Source organism: Coregonus clupeaformis, chromosome 29, assembly GCF_020615455.1.
Source record: "Coregonus clupeaformis isolate EN_2021a chromosome 29, ASM2061545v1, whole genome shotgun sequence".
NCBI lineage: Eukaryota > Metazoa > Chordata > Actinopteri > Salmoniformes > Salmonidae > Coregonus > Coregonus clupeaformis.
Window position 1 is genome coordinate 22,330,864 of NC_059220.1, and position 21,072 is coordinate 22,351,935.

Here is a 21,072-nt window from a genome sequence, read left to right on the forward strand (position 1 = left end):
TAACATTTCCCCCCCCTTTCCAAAACCAGGGACTGGTACCATATATAAAATGTCCATAGGGCAAGAACCTAGAGTGATACCTGTAAGAAATAAACATTAACCCTTAAACGGATGGACTCTCCAAACTAGCCAGTTCAGTCCATTAACCTGGAGGTTGACTAAGACACCTAACGGAGCCTAAGAATGAAAAGAGGTTAAGTAGTCCCCCAGATAAGCAGGGCGAGTTCGTGCCCGCATAGGCCTTTCTTCCACCGTCACCGCCTGTGGCTCTGGCCCTTGGGGAACCCACAGAGGCTGGGGCTCAGGTGGTAGTGGTGGAGGAGGTCCATCCGGTGGCGTCTCTGGCCTGCATGTCTGTTTTGTGTGCCTTCGTGTTCCTTGAGGGGCAGGGACTTTTCTGAGGTGGCTGGCGTGCCAGCGTGATCCATTGCTCATCATGAATGTGGCGGGCCCCAGTTGTCGACTGACCTGCAAGGGGTCCGACCAGAATGAGGCCATTTTGTTGCACCGCTGAGGCCGTCGGGCTCGGACCCAGTCTGACACTTGAATGATCGACTTCTTCACCCTGTGTGCCTTGTCAAAACGCTGTTTCATTGCTCTTTGGTGCCTGGTCACTGCCTGCTGTTCTTGGGTGCGCCTAGTCGCCGGTTCTGCTACTCTCTGTGTTCTGAGTCTGTCCAGTGGCAGTTCCATCTCACGACCTAGCATGAGGGATGCCGGGGAGACCTGTGTTGTTGTGTGTTTGCTTGCTCTGTAGTGCATTAGCGTTTGATTCAAAGCAGTTTGGAACGTGCACCCCTGGACCAGGTGCGCTCTGATGCCGTTCTTCAGCGTTTGGTTGAAGCGTTCCACCCCTCCGTTAGCTTGTGGGTTGTAGTAGGCCGTGCGGATGTGTTTGATTCCCTTGTTGCTGAGATATGAGGAGAACTCGGCAGAGGTTAGCTGGGGCCCATTGTCCGTGGTAAGGGTGAGGGGTAGGCCCCACCTTGTGAACAGGCTGTCTAGGATGTCCACGATGGCCTGTGCTGTGACAGTTCCGACAGGAACCACTTCTGGCCACTTAGAGTGGAGGTCATACACCACCACCAGGAAGCGCTGATGGTGAGGGACTGCGTGTCCATGGATCTCGCCACAGATGTCCAGTTGGATGTGCTCCCAGGGGTGGGACGGCCATGCGAGAGGCTGCGGGGGGGTGGGGCGGACTGTCCTGTTTTCCCACTGAGGAGGCATGCAGCACAATCCCTGACCAGGGCTTCAATGTCGTGGTCGATGCCTGGCCACCACACAAGGTCTCGACATCGCTGTTTGACCTTGACTATGCCCAAGTGACCCTCGTGCGCCATGGATAGAACACGCGCGCGCAGGCCACTCGGGACCACAGTGCAAAACCCTCGAGAGACACAGACTTCTTCCCAGCAAGAAAGTTCGTGCTTCACTCTGGCGAAAGTCGCCAGCTCTTCCGGCACATGTGCTGGCCATCCAGTGCGTATGTAGGTGCGCAGGGTAGACAGTGTGGGATCCTGTTCCGATGCTTGCTTCAGCTCCTCCAGTGAGACGACTGACTGAAGAGGAGCGTAGAGCATTTGTACAAGCTCTGTTTCGTTGTCGTCTGGCAAGACGGTTGGAGTAGGAGCGTCAAAGGAGCGTGAGAGGAGGTCTGCCACCACGTTATCCCTCCCCGGAGTGAACTTCAGCTGATAGTCATACTGTCTGAGGCGGTCGGCCCATCTGTGCAGCCGAAGTGGCTTGTGGCCAGTTCCTGATGCTGACAGTAGCGTTGTGAGGGACTGGTGGTCGGTTCGGAGTGTGAACAGACGGCCATATAGGTAGAGGTGCCACCTTTCGCACGCCCAGACACAGGCCAGTGCTTCTCGTTCGCCCACAGAGTACCGTTGTTCTGTGGGGCTCAGGGCCCTTGAGGCGAAGGCGACGGGCCTCTCAATGCCATTCTGCAGCTGTGAGAGGACAGCTCCTAGTGCTCCAGCTGAGGCGTCACATGTGACAATGGTGTGGCAGACGGGGTCAAAGTGAGCCAAGACTGGGGCTGTGGTGAGCTGGCTCTTCAGTGAGCGGACCGCGTCTGAGCAGGCTGCCGTCCAGGCCCATGGCTCATCCTTCTTGAGGAGCTGGCGAAGGGGCGCTGTGGTCTGAGAGTAGTGGGGCAGAAACCGGAGGTAGTAAGCTGTCATGCCCAAGAATGAGGCCACCTGAGAGGCTGAGGTCGGTTCCGGGATCCGGTGGACGGCTTCAATGTTCGACATGAGTGGGGCAATGCCTTTGGCCGATAGGCGGAAGCCCACAAACTCGACGGCTGGAGCTGCAAAGGTGCACTTTCCACCGTTCAGGGTCAGGTTGTTCCGCAGTAGAGCACTGAATACTCTGTGGAGTCGATAATCATGGATGTGGAGGTCAGGGCCGTGGACCACGATGTCATCCAGATAGACCGCCACCCCAGGTATTCCAGCGAGGATGGTGCTCATCACCTTCTGGAAGCAGCTGGGGGCGGAGCTAAGTCCAAAAGGCATGCGTGTATATCTGAACACGCCAGCGTGTGTGACAAAGGCCGTGAGGTCTCTGCTAGCTGCATGGAGGGGTACCTGAAGATAACCCTGACGAAGGTCAAGCTTCGTGAAGATCGTGGAGCCATGGAATTGCGCGGTCAGCTCCTCAGCTGTAGGCAAGGGGTACTTATCCGGGACAACGGCCTTGTTCACAGCACGGAGATCCACACAGGTCCGGATTCCACCGGACTTTTTGGTTGCAATGACCAAGTTTGAAATCCAGGGGGCAGCGTTGACTGGCTCAATGATGCCTGCATCCAACTGTGACTGGAGATCTTTTGTGACATCATCACGCAGTGCAAAGGGAATGCGCCGCAGGGGCTGCATGACTGGGGTCACTTCCGGATTCACTAGGGGCCTGTGAGTAAAGGCTGTGAGGCAGCCCAGTCCATCAAACAGAGTCGGCCAGTTCTGTTGCCATGTGCAGGTAACCTGGTAGATAGCTGACCCACTGTCATCTCTCAGTGTGAATCCCAAGCCTGTGAAGAGGTCGAGGCCCAGGAGGTTGGCACCCCGCTTTGCAACATGAAATGTGAATGATGGCAGATGTTTGGTGCCGTAGTGTACTGGGACCTGGAGGGTGCCTACAATGTCTATCTTAGATCTACCGTACCCACACAGGGCAGTGGAGGGCTGTTGGAGTGGTAGGTGACTGAAAAACTTGTAGTAAGTGGCAAGGTTGAGCAACGACACCGCAGCGCCAGTATCCAGCAGCAAAGGCAAACCCACCTCACCCAGCTGCACAGTGCATGTCCTGAATGACACATGGTTGGTGGAGACGGTTCGGATTTCCGTGTGTTCATGTTGAGAGTGAGATGAAACGAAGGGCCTGTTCTGGGTGGAGCTAGTAGCAGGGGCAGAACGACACACTTTCGCAAAGTGATTGTATTTTGAACAGTTCTTGCATATTTTCCCACCGGGCTGGGCAGTTTGAAGCCCTTGAATTGTGAGAGCTAGCCCCACAGTTGCCACAGCTAGTTCTGTTTGTTTGTCTGTGTGCCTGCTGCACGGGCATGTCGGTGTCTGTGTCCATGCAGCTATCGACGCGGGAGGGCGTGCGCAGCGCGTGATCGTTGTAGTGCGCCTGCTCGGGCTGAAGCTGCTGTGTGAGAATGGCTGGGGGCCGAGTGTATGCTGCAGAGCTGTCTGTTAGCATAGAAGAGCATTCCAACGCCGCTTCAACCTGGAGTGCTATTTTAATAGCTCCATCTAGTTGTAAATTATCCGATTCCAAAAGCAGTTTCTCCCTTGTCTTTTCACATAACGTCCCCTCTATCAACTGATCCCTGATGATCTCGTCCTGAAGTGTCCCGTAGTTACAAGAGCTAGCCAAATCCCTCAGATTAGCCACGTAGCTTTGAATGGACTCACCCGGCCGTTGGTGTCTCTTCCGTGGCCGGTAGCGTCGGAGGAGCACTCGCTCTTTCCCGCGAAGTGGTTCCGTAAGAGGCTGACTGCAGCAGTGAATGTAGGAGCCGATCCAAGCGCTCTGAAAATCCTCTGTCCCTCTGTACCAAGGCAGTGACGGAGCAGTGCTGTCCTCCGCTTGTCGGAGATTGTAGAAAAGTCCATAGCTTCTAAATAAGTGTTAAAACTATCAAGCCAGTTATTCCACGGGACTGGAGGTTCGCCAGGCACGGCGAGGAATGGTGCTGGCGGTGGTAAACTGAATTCAGCCATCTTCGTCGCCAATGTTATATCTAGCCTAGTTGTAAAAGAACGGACATCTGCACAGTTTTACATTGAACATCACTCTGTCGTTTAATGACATGTGCCACGCATTCTGACAACCCATTCATCCGTAACGCAGCACACTGTCGTAAACCATAACAACGTACAGTACGACGTACAGCACGTCGTACCATACATAACAGACTGATCTTGTTGATCGTGTACATACCCGCTACGAACGGACTAAATAATGAAAACGCTGCTGGCAGCGGAATCCAATACAGCTGGGAGACTTGGCTGGATGACAGAGTCCCGGACAGAGAAGTGGAGCCGGCCGGCTTCACCCTGGTCAGAGCGGACCGCGATCTGACAGTCACAGGGAAAATTCGATCCTGGTAAGAGAGCGACTTGTACCCCCGACATTGAACTGCTTTCTGTGTCACTGCGACCTTACTATCTGCCCCGTGAGTTCCCCCAATTGTTTGTTACCGTTGTGTACTGTTGATAATCACAAGTTTACTGGAGAACTGAGACCAAGTAGAGACTTTGGACAGGGTGGATATGGTATAATAAAGGCAGTTTATTCAGAGGTAAAGATATCTGGAATCGCGTGCACGGACTCGTTCGTCAAACTCTTAGGGAGCTATCTGAAGAGAGCCCCGAAAACATTGTGTGCAGACATTTTATACAATAAATGATGTAGGTTGAATCTAGTAGTTCTGATCTTCTGATTGGTCCTGATGAGTTGGGCGAGGTCCCCTCCACTGTTGCATTGGCTCTGAGTCAGGTTCTCTGTCTTCAAATGTTTAGCCTAAAGAGAGGGGATTTTTGTGTGTGTGTGTGTGTGTGTGTGTGTTTAACAGTGATGATGTGTGTGTGTGTGTGTTATCAGTGATGATGTGTGTGTGTGTGTGTGTGTGTGTGTGTGTGTGTGTGTGTGTCCTCAGAGCAAGAACTCGTGAGTTGGAAGAACTGAGAGACCTATGGCGTGGGTGTTGTCCTTGGCCACCTGCTGACAAGGCTGACAAGATAGGACTCTTTTGTCCATTGTTATAGGATAGGAACAGCATTGATTGAAAACAAACGCCCAACACAAAATGGGTCATGCACAAGATTTTAGTCAGACCAAGCTATAACATTATATATTTACTACGACAGTACATTCAACCAAAAGCTAATATAACAAAGGCATCAGAGATTATTTATAATCTGTCACAGAAACTGGAATCCATCTCCCCAGATCAGTCAATAAATGCTTCTGGTATTGACTTATATGCTGCCCCTGTCTTCATGTTGTTGCTGGACATATATTTTTTAAAATGTGTGTAGGTCACCTAAATCATCAGAAAAATTGCCCCTCCTGAGAATTTTTTCAGGAGCCGCCACTGTATCTGTACATATAGTAATGAAACCGGTAGAGTGCGGCTTGAACCCTCAATCTTCTGGCCCGAGGCCCAGCGCGCCATCGACTGTGCCACAAAAGCATGCTAGAGTGGCAGATTCGATATCCGCGCTTATAAACCAGGGTCGCTACACAACTCCCTCCTTTCAAAGAGCGCTTCCTCGCTCTAGACCTCACAGGACGCAGTCTTACAGGAACGCGCTCACCGGATAAGTAGAGGCACTGTCATGGGTGCGATGTCCAATCACTTTCACTTCCAGGCAGGGAGCATGGCTCTAAACCCTCAACCTTCTGGGCCGAAGCCCACCGAGCAGTCGACTGTGCCACAAAAGCATGCTCGAGTGGCAGTTAATATCCGCGTTCATAAACCAGCGTCCCTACAATATCATACGTTTAGCAAATTCGTAACATATCACACAAAATGGATGATGGACATCCTCAAATTAATACATACCAGGGGTTGGAACCGGTTCAGGGAACAGAACCGAAAACCAGTGTGTGTGTGTAGGCAACCCTTCTCTACCCATCCGAAGCATAGTCTAGTAGCCTACTGATGTTACAAGTGTGATTCAGAAATTAGGGAGATATTTTTTTATTAGATTAGAATGGATTAACCTTTTCAATGCTAGTTACGGATACTAGTTATCACGTTTCACATTGGATTTATTGACTACAAAAAGGTAAGATGTGTTTTTATTTTAATTCTGGCGCCGCTGCTGCACACACACAAGCTTGTTAGCTAGCTAGCTAGCTAGCTAGCTTCTCTGGTCCAAGTTTAAACCAACTCTGAAGTTCAAAGACATTCAAAGTTCCTTCATAGAAGACACTCCTCTGTAGGTATAATTCTGTGTGCCTAATTCAGATAATGCAAACAAGATGCCCAGTGCTTCAAGCCACGCCTTCACCCTCTCTGCCCACCTGCAACATTTCAGTTGCATCTCATGCCCTACACTTGTCTGTCCAATGCATGCAAATAGCTTGCCCGCTCCATAGCAAGCTGCTCCTTAGTAATCTAACGTCTACCCTCAGTCCAGGTTGAATTTGATGCTCCCTGACTATCTAGCTTTCATTTCGGCTATTGAGGATTATCATTTCTACAGTTTCGATTTAGTTCGAGTCATTTTAAAAGTATATGGAGTTCGTCACCCACCCCCAAGGCCTGTATGTTTGACACCTCTGATCTACTGTAATGTTGTGTTCCTAATGCAAACCACAAGAAACGTAAACATACATTTTGATTTCTTTATTTGATTATCTAATTAACACAAATCCTATTACAAAGAGTAGAAATGGTAGAAAGAAGCAGTACAGTTTAGCATAAAGTAACAGTAAATGATTTGCACCCTGTCCATAGACATGATCCTGTCATATATTCTAAGGACATAGATGAGACTAATAGAAAGAGGAAAATACACACATTGTTCCAACAGACAAGATAATGGTAACAAAAACAACAAATTATATATTTTGTTTATGATCAACTAGACAAAATCCCGAATTCACCCGTATTACTTATTATTCTACTACAGAGAATATATTTACAGTTTTAACATCCAGCAGTTCAGTTGTTAAACAATGTAACTACCCTATTGTGGCATCTCTGGTAGCCACTGTGGTAAACACTAGGGCTGGGCGATATAGACCAAAATTAATATAAAAGTAATTACAATACAAAGGATGATATCATATAAACAAGTGTAATATATGAATGCAGATGACCCTGTGGCACAGCCTCCATTTAAATGTGGCCTAGGGGGCTACACTGGCTGCAGAAGGTGAGAACAAGTTGCCTGTTTTAGCCTGCAGAGAGGTAGTGGAAATATCATGGGATACTTAGATCCAATGATATGCATACCGCAATCATACATATTGCAATAAAAATATACACAATGTATTGGCCAGCCCAGCCTTAGTAGAAATAAGAGTATATTCATATAGAAATATTAAAATACATTTGTAAGAATCACAGTTTTTGAAACAGGTAATGTACTGACCTGTTTATCCTGTGATGATACAATAGCATGGTTATCAGTCAACTTAAAATGGTGAAAAGGTTCTGTTTGGGGGACATGTTCACGGTCAACAAGAAATGTTGAGTGGCCAATGAGAATCTCTCCAAGCATTCAAGCTTCATGCATTTTCTCGCATACTCATTTCCGATCTGAGTTTTTCATTTTCCTTGAATAAAAATAATAATAAATTGGGTTAATTATAGTCTATAAATGCAGTGAAATGGCCCCTCAGTATTTCACTGCCGAGGCCAAGTTTATTGATGGTACACCATGCAGCCAGGTAATGAAATGTTAAATATGATTATTACCTCTTGAAGTTTGGTGTTCTCCTTTTTTAGCTTAACCAGGTACTCAATCCTCTGCTTATGGTTCTTATGGCCCACAAGCTTGCCGTTCTCCTCAGACAAGTGGTCAACCTGCTTCCGAAGAACCTCCACTTCCTGTAGGGCACAGCAAGGGCAGATGCAGACATTTTCCCACCTTCACACTAAAACCATCGCCATACATTAGCTAGATTCAGTACAAAGCACCCTTCTAAAACTAATCATGGATTAGGACAGCTCCTGATATCATTGATGTCTGGAGGAGCATGGAGATTGATGTCTCCCATAAAAGTATCCAGAATGTCAACTGGGGCAAGTTGCTCTTTTCTGCATTCCATATAAATGATACATTTATTTATGTAAATAAGAATTTGTTCTTAATTGACCTGCCTGGTCAAATAAAATAAATAGTGTCTATTCAAAACTACATAAAATTACAATAACCAGAACCCCTACAGACCCTGATGCCGTTCTCACCTGAAGCAGTCTCTCCTTGTCGTGCTCCTTACAGCTCAGCTCTCTGAGCTCCAGGCAGCGGTTCCTCAGCTCATTGGTCAGCTCCTGGACACAGGTCTGAGACTGGGCCAGTAGGGATTCCTGACTCTGCATTCTAATCAAAACCACAAACAAACAAAAGATGTCAAACTTTTAAAAAATGCATTTGAGAGAAAATGTATTTGCAAACACATGTAGATTACACATTGCATCTGTGTGATGAGAGAACAAAGTATGTTATTTGCATACCTTCCCTGAGCTTCAGTGAGCCTCTGTATTACTGTGCTCTGAAAATGAAAGGAATGAGGCAATATGAAAAACCACCTACTGCAAATGGCATTTTCTGTTTACAAAAACTAAATTTCAAGTGAACAGGAGAGTTGAGTGATTGATACACACCTTTTCACTCCTCTCCTCCTGCAGCTCTCTCAAGACGTTCTGATGAATTGCCTCATTTAAAACATCACTGTCAATTAAAATATATCCATTAGACACTTGACAAATCAACTGTCTGATAACACTTGGGTTGCAAATATTAATTGGTGAAAATAAGTGATTTTAATGGACTAACCAATTTGAGTTTCCATTCTGAGCCAGTTGGTTCTGCTTGGTGTAGAACTGGTCAAGAAGAGCTTGGATCTCCATTCGCATTATTTCCTTCTCATTCAGCTGACCCTGTGTGAAATCAACACAGACTTGTTAGATGCCGTATGCGTTATATCAATGTGTTAAATAAGTGCCTCAAGATTGGATGTTTAGGACTCATCATGACATGCCGTAAACAAACAGACAAAAAAACACCTTGAGCCTCTGGATCTCCTCGTTCTTGGCGGCCCTTTCAGAGTTGAGCTCAGTGAGGAGCACTTCCATAGTCACCATGGAGGAGCGTCGGCTCTCCAGCTCCCTCTCCTGGCACTCCATTACCTGGGTCAGGTCAGTGTTGAAGTTCCGGGGGGTGTGAGGTGTCTGACAGAGAAATCAATAAGATTAGATAACGCTCTCTTGATCAGACAGAGTTCCTTCCTGGTAATGCATACAGGAGGTAAAAACCATCAGACACAAGTATCCGTTACCTTTGGCAGCACTTTAGGGGTGACGGATGACTGTGGAATACGATTGGCACTCTCGCCTCGGATGGTCCTCTCAACCGCTTCTTGCTGTTGTTTTAACTGGTGAAAAGCAGGCAGGGAAATCCCATGAGTAAAGTAGAGATCCAATCTATTTTGTATGGTCTCAAATCTACCATTTTCCATGCTACTGTAGCCCTTGATTCGTTTTCAGTGGCTCATTGTATGTGTATAGAAATAATGGGCTGGTACCTTCTCCTGGAGAGTTTGGATGATAGCCTCCTTCTGGGCAGTCTGATCCTGTGAAGCTTGGAGAAGACCCGTCTGCTCGTCTAACACCTTGGTGAGTCGCTCCACCTCCTCAGTGGCATAGACCACCTCCTCCTGTAGCACCTCCACCTGAGGACAAAACATACATCCAGACGTTGTCATAATGATGGAATTCAGGAATGTGTCATTGTATCAAAGCTCAAGAGGCCACTAGTTGTTATGTTTAAAATTAACTCCAAGTCTTACCTCTATCAGATTAGAAGCCACCTTCCTTTCTGCTGCTTCTCTCAGGTCCTGGAGCTCTGCTTGCATCCTGGAGTTGTGTTCCTTGATCTCCTCTCTCTCAGAGCACACAGCACTGTACTTATCCTGTCAGAACAAAACAGGCCAAAACTCAATTACAGTAAGCATTGAGAAGTATACAAGTTAAACATGATAATTAATTAAAAGGTAAACAAATGACTTGAGTCAGTACCGTGAGGTCCTTGACATCTCCAGACAGCATGGCGAGGCACTGGTCCTTTTCTCCCAGCTCACTGCGGAGGTCCCTGGTCTGGTTGATCAGCTCCAGCACAAACTCCTGTCAAACACAACACAACAAGAGACTTCTGAAATAAGAGGTATCAAATCCATGCTATAACCCAAAATAATAAGAATGAATGGCAGGTCATTTAAGTGAGCAGACTTACTTTGTCTTGTTCAATCTTTTGCTCAAGGCTGGTTATGGTCCCTTTGGCAGTTGTCAGATTTTGTTCAAGGCTTTCCATATTAGAAGCCTTTCAAAGTAAAATACAAATGGAGAGGGTCAATTACAGTTGATTGGAGATTAAGATTCAATATGTCAAAGAGTGTTCAACTAAACTAAAACATACTGGTGATAGCAATTTCTAAGACATTTTAATAAAACTAAAATACTCAACTCTAGGGCACTACAATAACCATGTATACAGTAACGATGAAAAACAGACCTGTTGTTGGCTTTGTGTAGTCAGGTCAGACACTTGCTTCCTTAGCACTGCATTCTGCGCCATAGTCTGTACAAGCTCTCTGGGGAGAAACAAATCAAATATGTCAACAAATGCACTTCAAAAAGTTCATCATCCACAAATCGAAAACAATCCTTTAATACAACTCACTCTAAAGTGCTTTCTTTATCTTCTTTCAACTGGGAGGTCAGATTGCTGGTGTGTTCTCTTTCAGACTGCAGAGCGTTTGTCAGTTCCTACAATGCAAGCAACATATTCATCAAGAAAAACCCTCAAAGGTTTAACTGTAATTTAATACAAATGAGAGACCGGTTCTGAATGTCCTTAACAGATAAGCAGGGCTTGGTTGGTTTAAAGAGGAGCTGACTGACTGTGATTTGGGCCTGCTGAGCTGTGACCTCCTGCTGCTTCTCCTCTAGCTGCTGCCTGGACTGGTCTGCCTCAAACTTGGCCTCTGCCTGGAGCTGGTCAAAGGCATCCTGCAGGGACCGCTGCTGCTCCAGAAGCTGCTCCCACTCCCGCCTGGGGGAGAGAGGGAAAACATGTGAGGGGGAGGAGATGGAGAGTCTGCAAACTACTATGGTGAAAGTACTATGGTGACATTGAGTTCCCAGGGTTTCCATCAAATTGAGTAAATCTCGTCCGATACACACACAAACATCTAGATTCCAAAACAACAAGACAGCTGTAGCCATGCATACGTACTGGACTTCTGAGAGCTGTAGCTGAGTGCTGATCAGGCTGCTGGAGAGGTGTGATGTCTCCTTCTGCTGCTCACTCTGGCCCTCACACAGCTCCTTCTTCACAGCAGCCAGCTCCCTATCAGAGGACTGCAGCACCAGCCGCAGGTCATGCACCTCGCTCTTCAGAACTACAAGAGAGAATGGATTGTTTTGATAACCATATAATACCCAGGAAAAAGAAAAATCCTCCTGTCCTCTGACTAAAGTAATGGTACATTATGGTTTTAACAGTGGGTGCCTGGGCGGTAAAGAAGGAGGGGTTTCTTTTGGCTAACTAACACTAGTATGGTGGGGAAAATTACAAACTCTGTTATGCACATGCGCTGTATAAGCCTTAACCTGTACATTTCCACTGTCTGTTTCTGTCATGTAAGAAGAAGCTAGTGTTTTTTTTCACTCTGATCTTTGTGTAACTTAGTCACGTGGCCAAAGACAAAGGGCCGTCTCTAAGAGTGACCAGTTTTTGGTCCATCCTGTTCTTTTGGTATCTGTCAAGGGCACAGCTGTGTGGAGATATGAAGAGAACAGAGGCTAGCTTGAGCAGCAGCAGCTAGATAGTAACAAAAAACTGGCGTCATCACTTGTTTGTATGCTATGTTCCCACCATGATCTCACACCTCTGTTAAACTGCCACGTAGACAAAGGTCATAAAAGCTGAGAACCAACTCTTGTTCGTTGGGCTCTTAACTCTACACCTTTTGAGTGATTGTTAACCACTCCAGAATTGCAATTCTTATAATAAAAATGTTGTTATTTGAAGAATCTAGTCTCTCTTCCTTTCTGGTTAGAATTTCCACTACACTAGTAACACAATTGAGTATTACAGTTCTGCCTATAGTGGATGCATACAGTCAGACTACTAATCGCCAGAGAACCATGGGTAACTCAGTATAAACTAGGTGAAGTGTGTGATGGTTTTTTTTACCCTCCCTGGTCCTCCTCTCTGCCTGTAGGGTCTGCTCCAGGTTGCTGATAGTCTCCTGCAGGCTCAGCTGTTCTCTGTTCCAGCCACTCCGCTCAGTGGAGAGCAGCTGGACATACAAATAAAGAGTTAATTACTATAGCTTCATATAGTCATTAACTGTAAACCAATACAGCTGAAGGGGTGACTTTATTATCTTCAAAACAGGGCTTGTGTATCGACAGCATGAATATCACATGGAGTGAAACTCCTCAAGCAGTGGATTCAGCTTTATCTGTACATAGTTATGCAAGTTTCAAGTTGTATTAGTTGTATGTACAGGATACACATGGTATACACCGTCCAACTAAATTCTTACTTGCAGGTTCCTTCTCGACAAGTTAAGAATACGAACATAACATATCCAGAACATGATAGAAGTTCCCTACCTCATCCTTGTACCTGGACTCCTCTACCATCCCAGTCACCTGCTCCTCCAGCTTGACAATCTGCTGCAGCAGCTTCCTGCTCTTCAGCTCCTCCTGGTCCAGCCGAGTCTGCACCTGACTGGCTTGCTCCTGCCAAGCAGAAGGGAAATAATAGATGAATAGATTCCACCAAGAGAATGAGAAGTATAACTTTACGTTATCCGTTTTATAAGTGATAAAGCCCGGGTGCTGTACCTGGACCTGTTGCAGCTCCTCAGTCAGCGCCTCACAGGCTATTTCCGTCATAGCTGGTGGAGGCTGCTCACTCTGGATGTCGTCCACGTCCTCATCTCCTCTCCCGTTCCCGTTCAGGTGGTCGGGGCTGGAGAGTGGCACAAGGCGTGTCCGCAGGTTGTAGGCCTTGGTGGGCGTGGTGAGAATCTGGGGGACAAAACAGTCACATAAAATTAGCATGAGAAATAAAGTATTAGTCATTAATAGGCCATCTTCATAGAATTCAACCAAGGTTGGGCAAACTCCTGGATCTAGAGGTACCCCAACCTGACCCTCTACAGTAGTTCAGGCACAGCCCTCGAGGGGCATTGAGCCATCGGCGAGCTGCTAAATAACGCAAATACCCTCACCTTGATAGTTTCAACGTGGATCTTGTTCAGCTGAGAAACCTCCAGTTTCTTGTGAGCCTTTGTGGCCTCCAGAATGTTCTCCAGATGCTTGTTGGACTTATCCAGGTACCTCTTCTCTGATTCCAACTCTGACATCTGTTTCCTGGAACATAAGGAGTAATCCTTAACCCTCTGAAGCACAACATAACAAAAACATGGTGCCAATAACCTTCAAGTTCCAAGAGCTAATTACGATTTAATGCAACAATTTGTATTTTGTTCATGAAGTCAACGGTTCATACTGTATATCATGACAGCATGCATGTCTCTAGAGAGCCTCCTTACTTGGTGAGTTCCTTATACTCTTCGAAGGCTTGGATGGTGGCTGTGAGTTCTGTCTGTTTCTGGAGAAACTGGGCCTTCAGCCTCTCCATGGAGATGGCAGAGATGTTTTCAGCAGTTACCGGAGTGGAGTAAGACGGCTGAGCTGTGGAGAAATGTCAAATTCACTATACTGAATACCCTTGCACGCTTTGATCAATTACATCACTTGTATAGTCACAAAACAAAACAAAGTCAAAAATACAACAGAAAATATATATAGTGTGTGCAAATGTAGCAAGTTATGGAGGTAAGGCATTAAATAGGCCATAGTGCAAAATAATTACAATTAGTATTAACAATGGAATGATAGATGTGCAAGAGATGATGTGCAAATAGAGATACTGGGGTGCAAATTAGCAAAATAAATAACAATATGGGGATGAGGTAGTTGGGTGGGCTAATTTCAGATGGGCTGTGTACAGGTGCAGTGATCGGTAAGCTGCTCTGACAACTGATGCTTAAAGTTAGTGAGGGAGATAAGTGTCTCCAGCTTCAGAGATTTTTGCAGTTCGTTCCAGTCATTGGCAGCAGAGAACTGGAAGGAATGGCGGCCAAAGGAGGTGTTGGCTTTGGGGATGACCAGTGAGATATACCTGCTGGAGCGCAGACTACGGGTGGGTGTTGCTATGGTGACCAATGAGCTAAGATAAGGCGGTGATTTGCCTAGCAGTGATTTATAGATGACCTGGAGCCAGTGGGTTTGGCGACGAATATGTAGTGAGGACCAGCCAACAAGAGCGTACAGGTCACAGTAGTGGGTAGTATATGGGCCTTTGGTGACTAAACGGATGGCACTGTGATAGACTACATCCAATTTGCTGAGTTGAGTGTTGGAAGCTATTTTGTAAATGACATCGCCAAAGTCAAGGATCGGTAGGATAGTCCGTTTTACGAGGGCATGTTTGGCAGCATGAGTGAAGGAGGCTTTGTTGCGAAATAGGAAGCCGATTCTAGATTTAACTTTGGATTGGAGATTCTTAATGTGAGTCTGGAAGGAGAGTTTACAGTCTAACCAGACACCTAGGTATTTGTAGTTGTCCACATACTCTAGGTCAGACCCATCGAGAGTAGTGATTCTAGTCGGGTGGGCGGGTGCCAGCAGCGTTCGATTGAAGAGCATGCATTTAGTTTTACTAGTGTTTAAGAGCAGTTGGAGGCTACTGAAGGAGTGTTGTATGGCATTGAAACTCGTTTGGAGGTTTGTTAACACAGTGTCCAAAATGAAGGGCCAGATGTATACAAAATGGTGTCGCCTGCGTAGAGGTGGATCTGAGAGTTACCAGCAGCAAGAGCGACATCATTGATATACACGGAGAAAATAGTCAGCCCAAGAATTGAACCCTGTGGCACCCCCATAGAGACTGCCATAGGTCCAGACAACAGGCCCTCCCATTTGACACATTGAACTCTATCGGAGAAGTAGTTGGTGAACCAGGCGAGGCAGTCATTTGAGAAACCAAGGCTATTTAGTCTGCCAATAAGAATGCGGTGGTTGACAGAGTCGAAAGCCTTGGCCAGGTCGATGAAGACGGCTGCACAGTACTGTCTATTATCGATCGTGGTTATAATATTGTTACTTGATAAGCATAATGCAACATTGACAACACTACAATGAGGTACTTTCACAATGATGTGCAGTCCCTTGATATCTTGTGCATCTCCTGTTCTTACCTCCATCAGACCACTCAGTCTCCAGAGCCCTCTGGAAGTCCTCCTCTAGCTCTGCAGCAGCTTGGCCTGCAGCCTCCTCAGCTCTCCTCCCAGACTCAAGAGAGCGGAGCTGCCGGTTCTCCTCCCGGAGGCTGTAGTTCTCCGCTGCATACCGGGTCATCTTTGGGTGATGCTCAATCTGTAGGACAGAGGGAATGAGAAGTAGCAACAAATGTGAAATTAAGGAGTTGTACATGTTATTGTTCATTTTCTGAAGTGTTTTGTGAAAGTGAGTTGAATTATTTTTCACAGATTCAGATTGGGGTCAACAGTACTTTAACCGGGTAACATATTGTACCTGGTCTCGAAGGATCTTGATCTCCTCCTTCAGCTGGTCGACGAGGGCTTGGCTCTGTGAGTCAGACAGTAATCCCTGGCCACCCTTTAGGCTCTTCTCCAGGCGAGAGATGTGTTCCTCTCTGAACTTGAGAATCATGCGGTTGGAGTGAATGAATTTCTCCTTCTGGGCCCAGGCCTCCTCAAGCTGAGCCACCTTCTGGAGCAGCATCTAAGGAGGGGAGGATGTACAGTATGTGTATTAACTACCATCCCTCTAACAAACAATATTGAGACATAACATTGACTTATTTGTCATCCGTTTCAAAGTACAGAAAGCTATACCTGCTTGTCGTCTTCACGCTTTTTCCACAGACGCACAGCTTCTAAAAACTGTGTCTTGTATGCTGCATCAAGACCGCCTTTAGTGGGGTCTGGGGAGAAGAATGTGGAGAGACTAACACATTTCAGAATTAATGTTACAGGGGAAAATTGACAGTATACACTAGGGCTGCAAGATATATCGTTTCAGCATCGACATTGCGATGTATGCATCCGCAATAGTCACATCGCAGAACGTGCGATTTATTAAGGTAAACATATCAGTCTACAATATATATATTTTTTTATGTTAAACTAGCATTATATCTGTCTGATATAACGTAATTTACTCTGATTTATGGGTTATTGGATACACCGTTTATTATTATTTTAAACACGGAGTTGGTTGCTGCACGTGGTTGCCATGCAGGCTCTGCTTGCGCGTGACGAAATGATGAGCGAGGAACAGGCAAGAAAATACAGAAATTGAGAATTTGGTTGCAAAAAGAAATGCATTGTCAATTATATGGAAATATTTCGGCTACAGACAGGATGATGTTGACCAAAAACAGGTACTTTGTCGAGAGTGCCTTGCAATTGTTGCCACAACGAGGCAACACGACCAATTTGTTCGATCATTTAAGGCGGCACCACAAATCTTCGTATGACGAGTGCAAAGCATCTCAATGCCCTCCAAGGCAAAAATCTATTTCAGATGCCTTTGCCAGTATTACACCATACGAGAAAGGTTCCAAACGGCAGAGAGAAATCACAGATTCAATAACATTTCACGTCGCCAAAGACATGGTACCAATTAACACGGTTACCAAAGAGGGTTTTAAAAACATGATCCGGTCGCTTGACAAGCGATATGTAATGACATCACGCAACTATTTTTCTCAAGTTGCCATCCAGAGTTGTACGAGAAATGCAAGGCACAAGTTGAAACAGAGCCGTCACAAGTGGAATATTATACAGCAACAACGGACTTGTGGTCCAGCCGGACAACGGAGCCCTACAGAAGTCTGACCGTAAACTTTATTAATGAGGACTTCCACCTGAAAAGTCGCTGTATTTTTCCCCAGAGGATCATACATACATCCTGTATTTTTTCATATCGCAATATATATTGCAGAAAAACAAAATATCGCAATGTCAGTTATTTCCAATATCGTGCAACCCTAGTGTACACACATGTAAGAATCAACCAGAGTGAGCCAGTGTGGCAAAGCCTAGGTCAGATTTTTTTAAGGGGAACCTGAATCGCAACCTTACCAATGGGAATCTGGGGCCCTCCTGGGGCCACATCTCCCCCACTGCGTGTCTGGGCAGAAAGAGCCTGAGCTAGCTGCTCCTTCAGCTTTTTCACCTCAGCCTGAAGCTGCCTCACATTCCCCTGCGTGTCTTCGTTGATCATGGCCTGATAAAGCACAAGGAATCACGAGGAGATGCTCACTAAACTACCAGAGATACAATATCTATTACAATCAGTATCACTGTATATGGAGAAAAGGTGTAGCCTATTTAATTACTAATTGTGATAAATGCAACTTTTCATACTAACCTTGTTTTTGATCAACTTGGCTCTCTGGGCAAATTGTAAGGTGGATAGAGTTTCGCCAAAGCACTTAGAGCCTGGGTGCACATTGGCTATAATGTAGGTCTTAGCATTTCCTCCAAGAGAGTCCTGCAGAAAAAGTTTCTGTTAGCACACATAAGGAACATCAAGAAAGCAAGAGCTTTTTTAGAATCCAATTAGATACAAGTGTCTTTTACCCGAAGCAAGAAGGTGAGTTTGGAGTCCCTGTAGCAGATATGCCGGCTCTTCCCATTGGACACATCCACCAGCGCCATGATCACCTGACCCAGGCACATGAGGGAGCGGTTGATGCTGCTGGCCTCCTGGAAGAGGAGAAGAGAGGGGGTAGATGTCAGAGGAGTGATAACAATAACACATACAAGTTGGAATGTAGCCCTCTAAAGGCTTTGTTGTGTGCAGTGTTGTGAATGTTCGTTCAGTCAGCAGTCAACCGTAGTCCTGGAGCATCACCTTGAGTCTGGAACCCTCTGTGTGTGTATCTCTCTGCCTCTCCGACCCTGCCAGGTCCACCAAGTTCAGCTGGGATGTGCGGATGTTCACCACCTCCTTAGCAGTCTCCTTGGACTCTAGGGTCATGGTGAAGACTGCATGGGACCGTGAGGACTCCCTGTTCATGGAGGTAGAGGCCACGCGCCGATTACGCCAGCCCATCGACAGCACCTGAGAGGGAAGCGGGATAAATGAATTAAACGCAAACAGTTCAATGTCAGTCAAATCAATCTTGCACAAGAAATTAAGACAGTATAATTTATGCTATGACAAAAGCATGGTTTAAAGCAAGGCATTTAATCAATCACATGAAATGATTTACTACCTGGTAAGCTTCAGCAGCTGAAGTGACAAACTTCTCTACAGCCCCTTCCACAAACACCCCCTTCTTGATGTTCTCTCTGAGGAACAGGCTGGCTGAGGCACTGTCCAGCAGGTCATAGATCTGCTCGTTGTAGATCTCAATGAAGGAGCATTTGCACAGGAAGCTCTTGGCATTCTCAGACTGTCAGGAAAAACAAGGCATTTAAATCATCAATCTGAGAGAAAACAGAGATAAACAACAAAATCACTGGCACTTCTTGTATTTCAATGTCAGTTACTTTCTGCTCACCCTTTCTACCTCCCTGTTGATGAGGAAAAACAGGTACTCAAAACTTCGAGGGATAACCCCCCGTTGGTCATCAGTAAAGTTGTCGAAATCAGATGGACCTAGGGAAAGAACACACGCAACATTTAGTACTGAGGCACTGCAAAGAAATGAAGGTGTCTGTGCAACAAAACTAAATAATTCAATACAGCACTCACCAAGCATTGTGAATGTTTTTCCAGAGCCAGTTTGTCCACTGTGATAGGAAAACATTCTCAATTTACAGCACTGAAAAATCTGTGAGATATTACAGCACGTAATAAAACATGAATGAACTGTAAAACAATAAGAACATCACTCACTAGGCAAAAATGGTGCCATTGTATCCATTAATACATGACTCGACAATGTTCTTGGCCACACTGGAGAATACAGAATCCTGTTGCACAGAGAGGAGACGAAAAAAGTGAACAATTAAAATTCAGCTTGGTTTGATTTGAGCCTCTATCTACTGACGTGTGAATTACTCCAGGTTACAGCAACAGTTCAACTGTAACAGTCTATCCACCAACAGTTCAACTGTAACAGTCTATCCACCAACAGTTCAACTGTAACAGTCTATCCACCAACAGTTCAACTGTAACAGTCTATCCACCAACAGTTCAACTGTAACAGTCTATCCACCAACAGTTCAACTGTAACAGTCTATCCACCAACAGTTCAACTGTAACAGTCTATCCACCAACAGTTCAACTGTAACAGTCTATCCACCAACACTGACCTGGGTGATGTCCATGTCAGCAACATGGTCATAGGTGAAGGTTCGTGGCTCCGGCTTGGAGTGCAGGCAGATGGTGTTGGGAGAGGTGACTGTGAGACAGAGGCCTTGGTCTCCATCAGTGGTCAGGCCGGTCCCCTGGGTCAGAGGTCTCACCCGCACAAACACTTTGATCGAGTCATTGTCACCACTACATTACAGAACACGAACATTCATGGGTTAATACACTTTACCAACAGACTGGGTGCCAGTTTCTGCTCTCTTGCCAACTTCTTATGGAATTGTCGTGACAAACAAGAGGTACTGGCAGTATAAGTTGCCAAATGAGGCAGGGCAACATACTGAGTATGTATGTAAAACAATGCAATGGCCAGCTCTTGCGAGAATTAAGCATTATTAAGCCACATTACCTGTTGGTTACTTGTTGATGCTGCATTGAGCAATCGACAGATTCTGATAACAGAGATGAGACATACAGTTAGCTAGTTAGTCAAGGTTGATCAAGGAACTAGAGACACTGCCTAGTTTAAAGATAAACCAATGTTTAATCAGACGTCTAAGTTACCTACAATGCAAGCTAGTTAGCTCGCGAATAATATTAACGGAAGTAGCTAGGTAGGCAACTAGCGCCAAAATATTTAAAAACTAAGTATTTTTTTTAAATCACTTGCAAATATTAACGTTTAGGTAACGAACCCTTTCCCTTCGTATTCATGTTGAATATTTTCAGACAAGTAGCTTTGCTACTAGCAAACCATTCACAATAGCTAATGTTAAAACTCCGCGATAGAGTGTTAGCTTCATCTCCTAAAATCCATCTTCGAATTTGGCGGGTATGCACTCGATCTTCGACTGCTCGTGCCTTTTTCAAGAATGTTATGGAATCAGTCAATTGTTTATCGCCGCCTGCTGGACGAAGTCTGAATTACAGCAACCTCTCTTTTTTCAGAGCACAGAGACCAAGCTACAGATTGTACACCAGATAATGTGATACGAAATATGTTCTCATTGTTCTATCTGTGGTGATACTGTATAACCAAAGGTTGTTGGTATCCATTACTGGGCGTTACAGGTTTGCCTATAGAAAACGTCACCATAGATTTTTAAACTAATAATTATCTTCCTCTCCCAGAGCAGAGGCTGCAAATATAATTTTCCATTACTGAACAGACAGTTAGCATAAATACTATTTTAGTAAAATGTACACCCTACTATAATAAAATGTAGACTCTTTTCATGCGGCGCGTCAAACGCGACCCAGAAATATTTGTTTTAATCGTCTTTGTCGCCCCCTACGGTCGCGACCAGCACTTCACTTTGATGCAAGTTCGCTGGTTCGCTGATTTGGTTCAAAGTCATGCAACGCTATTGGCTATTTCGTAAGCAGCTCCGCCCTATTTCATATTTTTCAGTCTATTTAATTGGTCCAAATCGAGGCGTTTA

General features: G+C 45.7%; 1 protein-coding gene across 1 annotated transcript; it reads right to left on the reverse strand.

Annotated features, from left to right (window-relative positions):
• Positions 1–6,862: 6,862 nt before the first annotated feature.
• kif15 (kinesin family member 15) lies at positions 6,863–20,494 on the reverse strand. Its single transcript, XM_041855058.2, has 35 exons — positions 20,326–20,494; positions 20,040–20,082; positions 19,633–19,819; positions 19,214–19,290; positions 19,070–19,107; positions 18,876–18,973; positions 18,588–18,767; positions 18,224–18,433; positions 17,950–18,075; positions 17,738–17,860; positions 17,449–17,593; positions 16,198–16,286; positions 15,875–16,084; positions 15,538–15,715; positions 13,828–13,969; positions 13,504–13,645; positions 13,115–13,300; positions 12,881–13,009; positions 12,456–12,561; positions 11,493–11,658; positions 11,159–11,309; positions 10,938–11,023; positions 10,770–10,848; positions 10,491–10,577; positions 10,277–10,381; positions 10,048–10,170; positions 9,784–9,930; positions 9,538–9,633; positions 9,266–9,430; positions 9,036–9,139; positions 8,864–8,930; positions 8,714–8,751; positions 8,447–8,579; positions 7,955–8,086; positions 6,863–7,812 (listed from the first exon to the last, which is right to left on the reverse strand). The coding sequence occupies exons 1-35, from the start codon at positions 20,342–20,344 to the stop codon at positions 7,765–7,767; spliced, it is 4,155 nt and encodes a 1,384-aa protein (XP_041710992.2). The 5' UTR covers positions 20,345–20,494; the 3' UTR covers positions 6,863–7,764.
• Between the last annotated feature and the right edge of the window lie 578 nt (positions 20,495–21,072).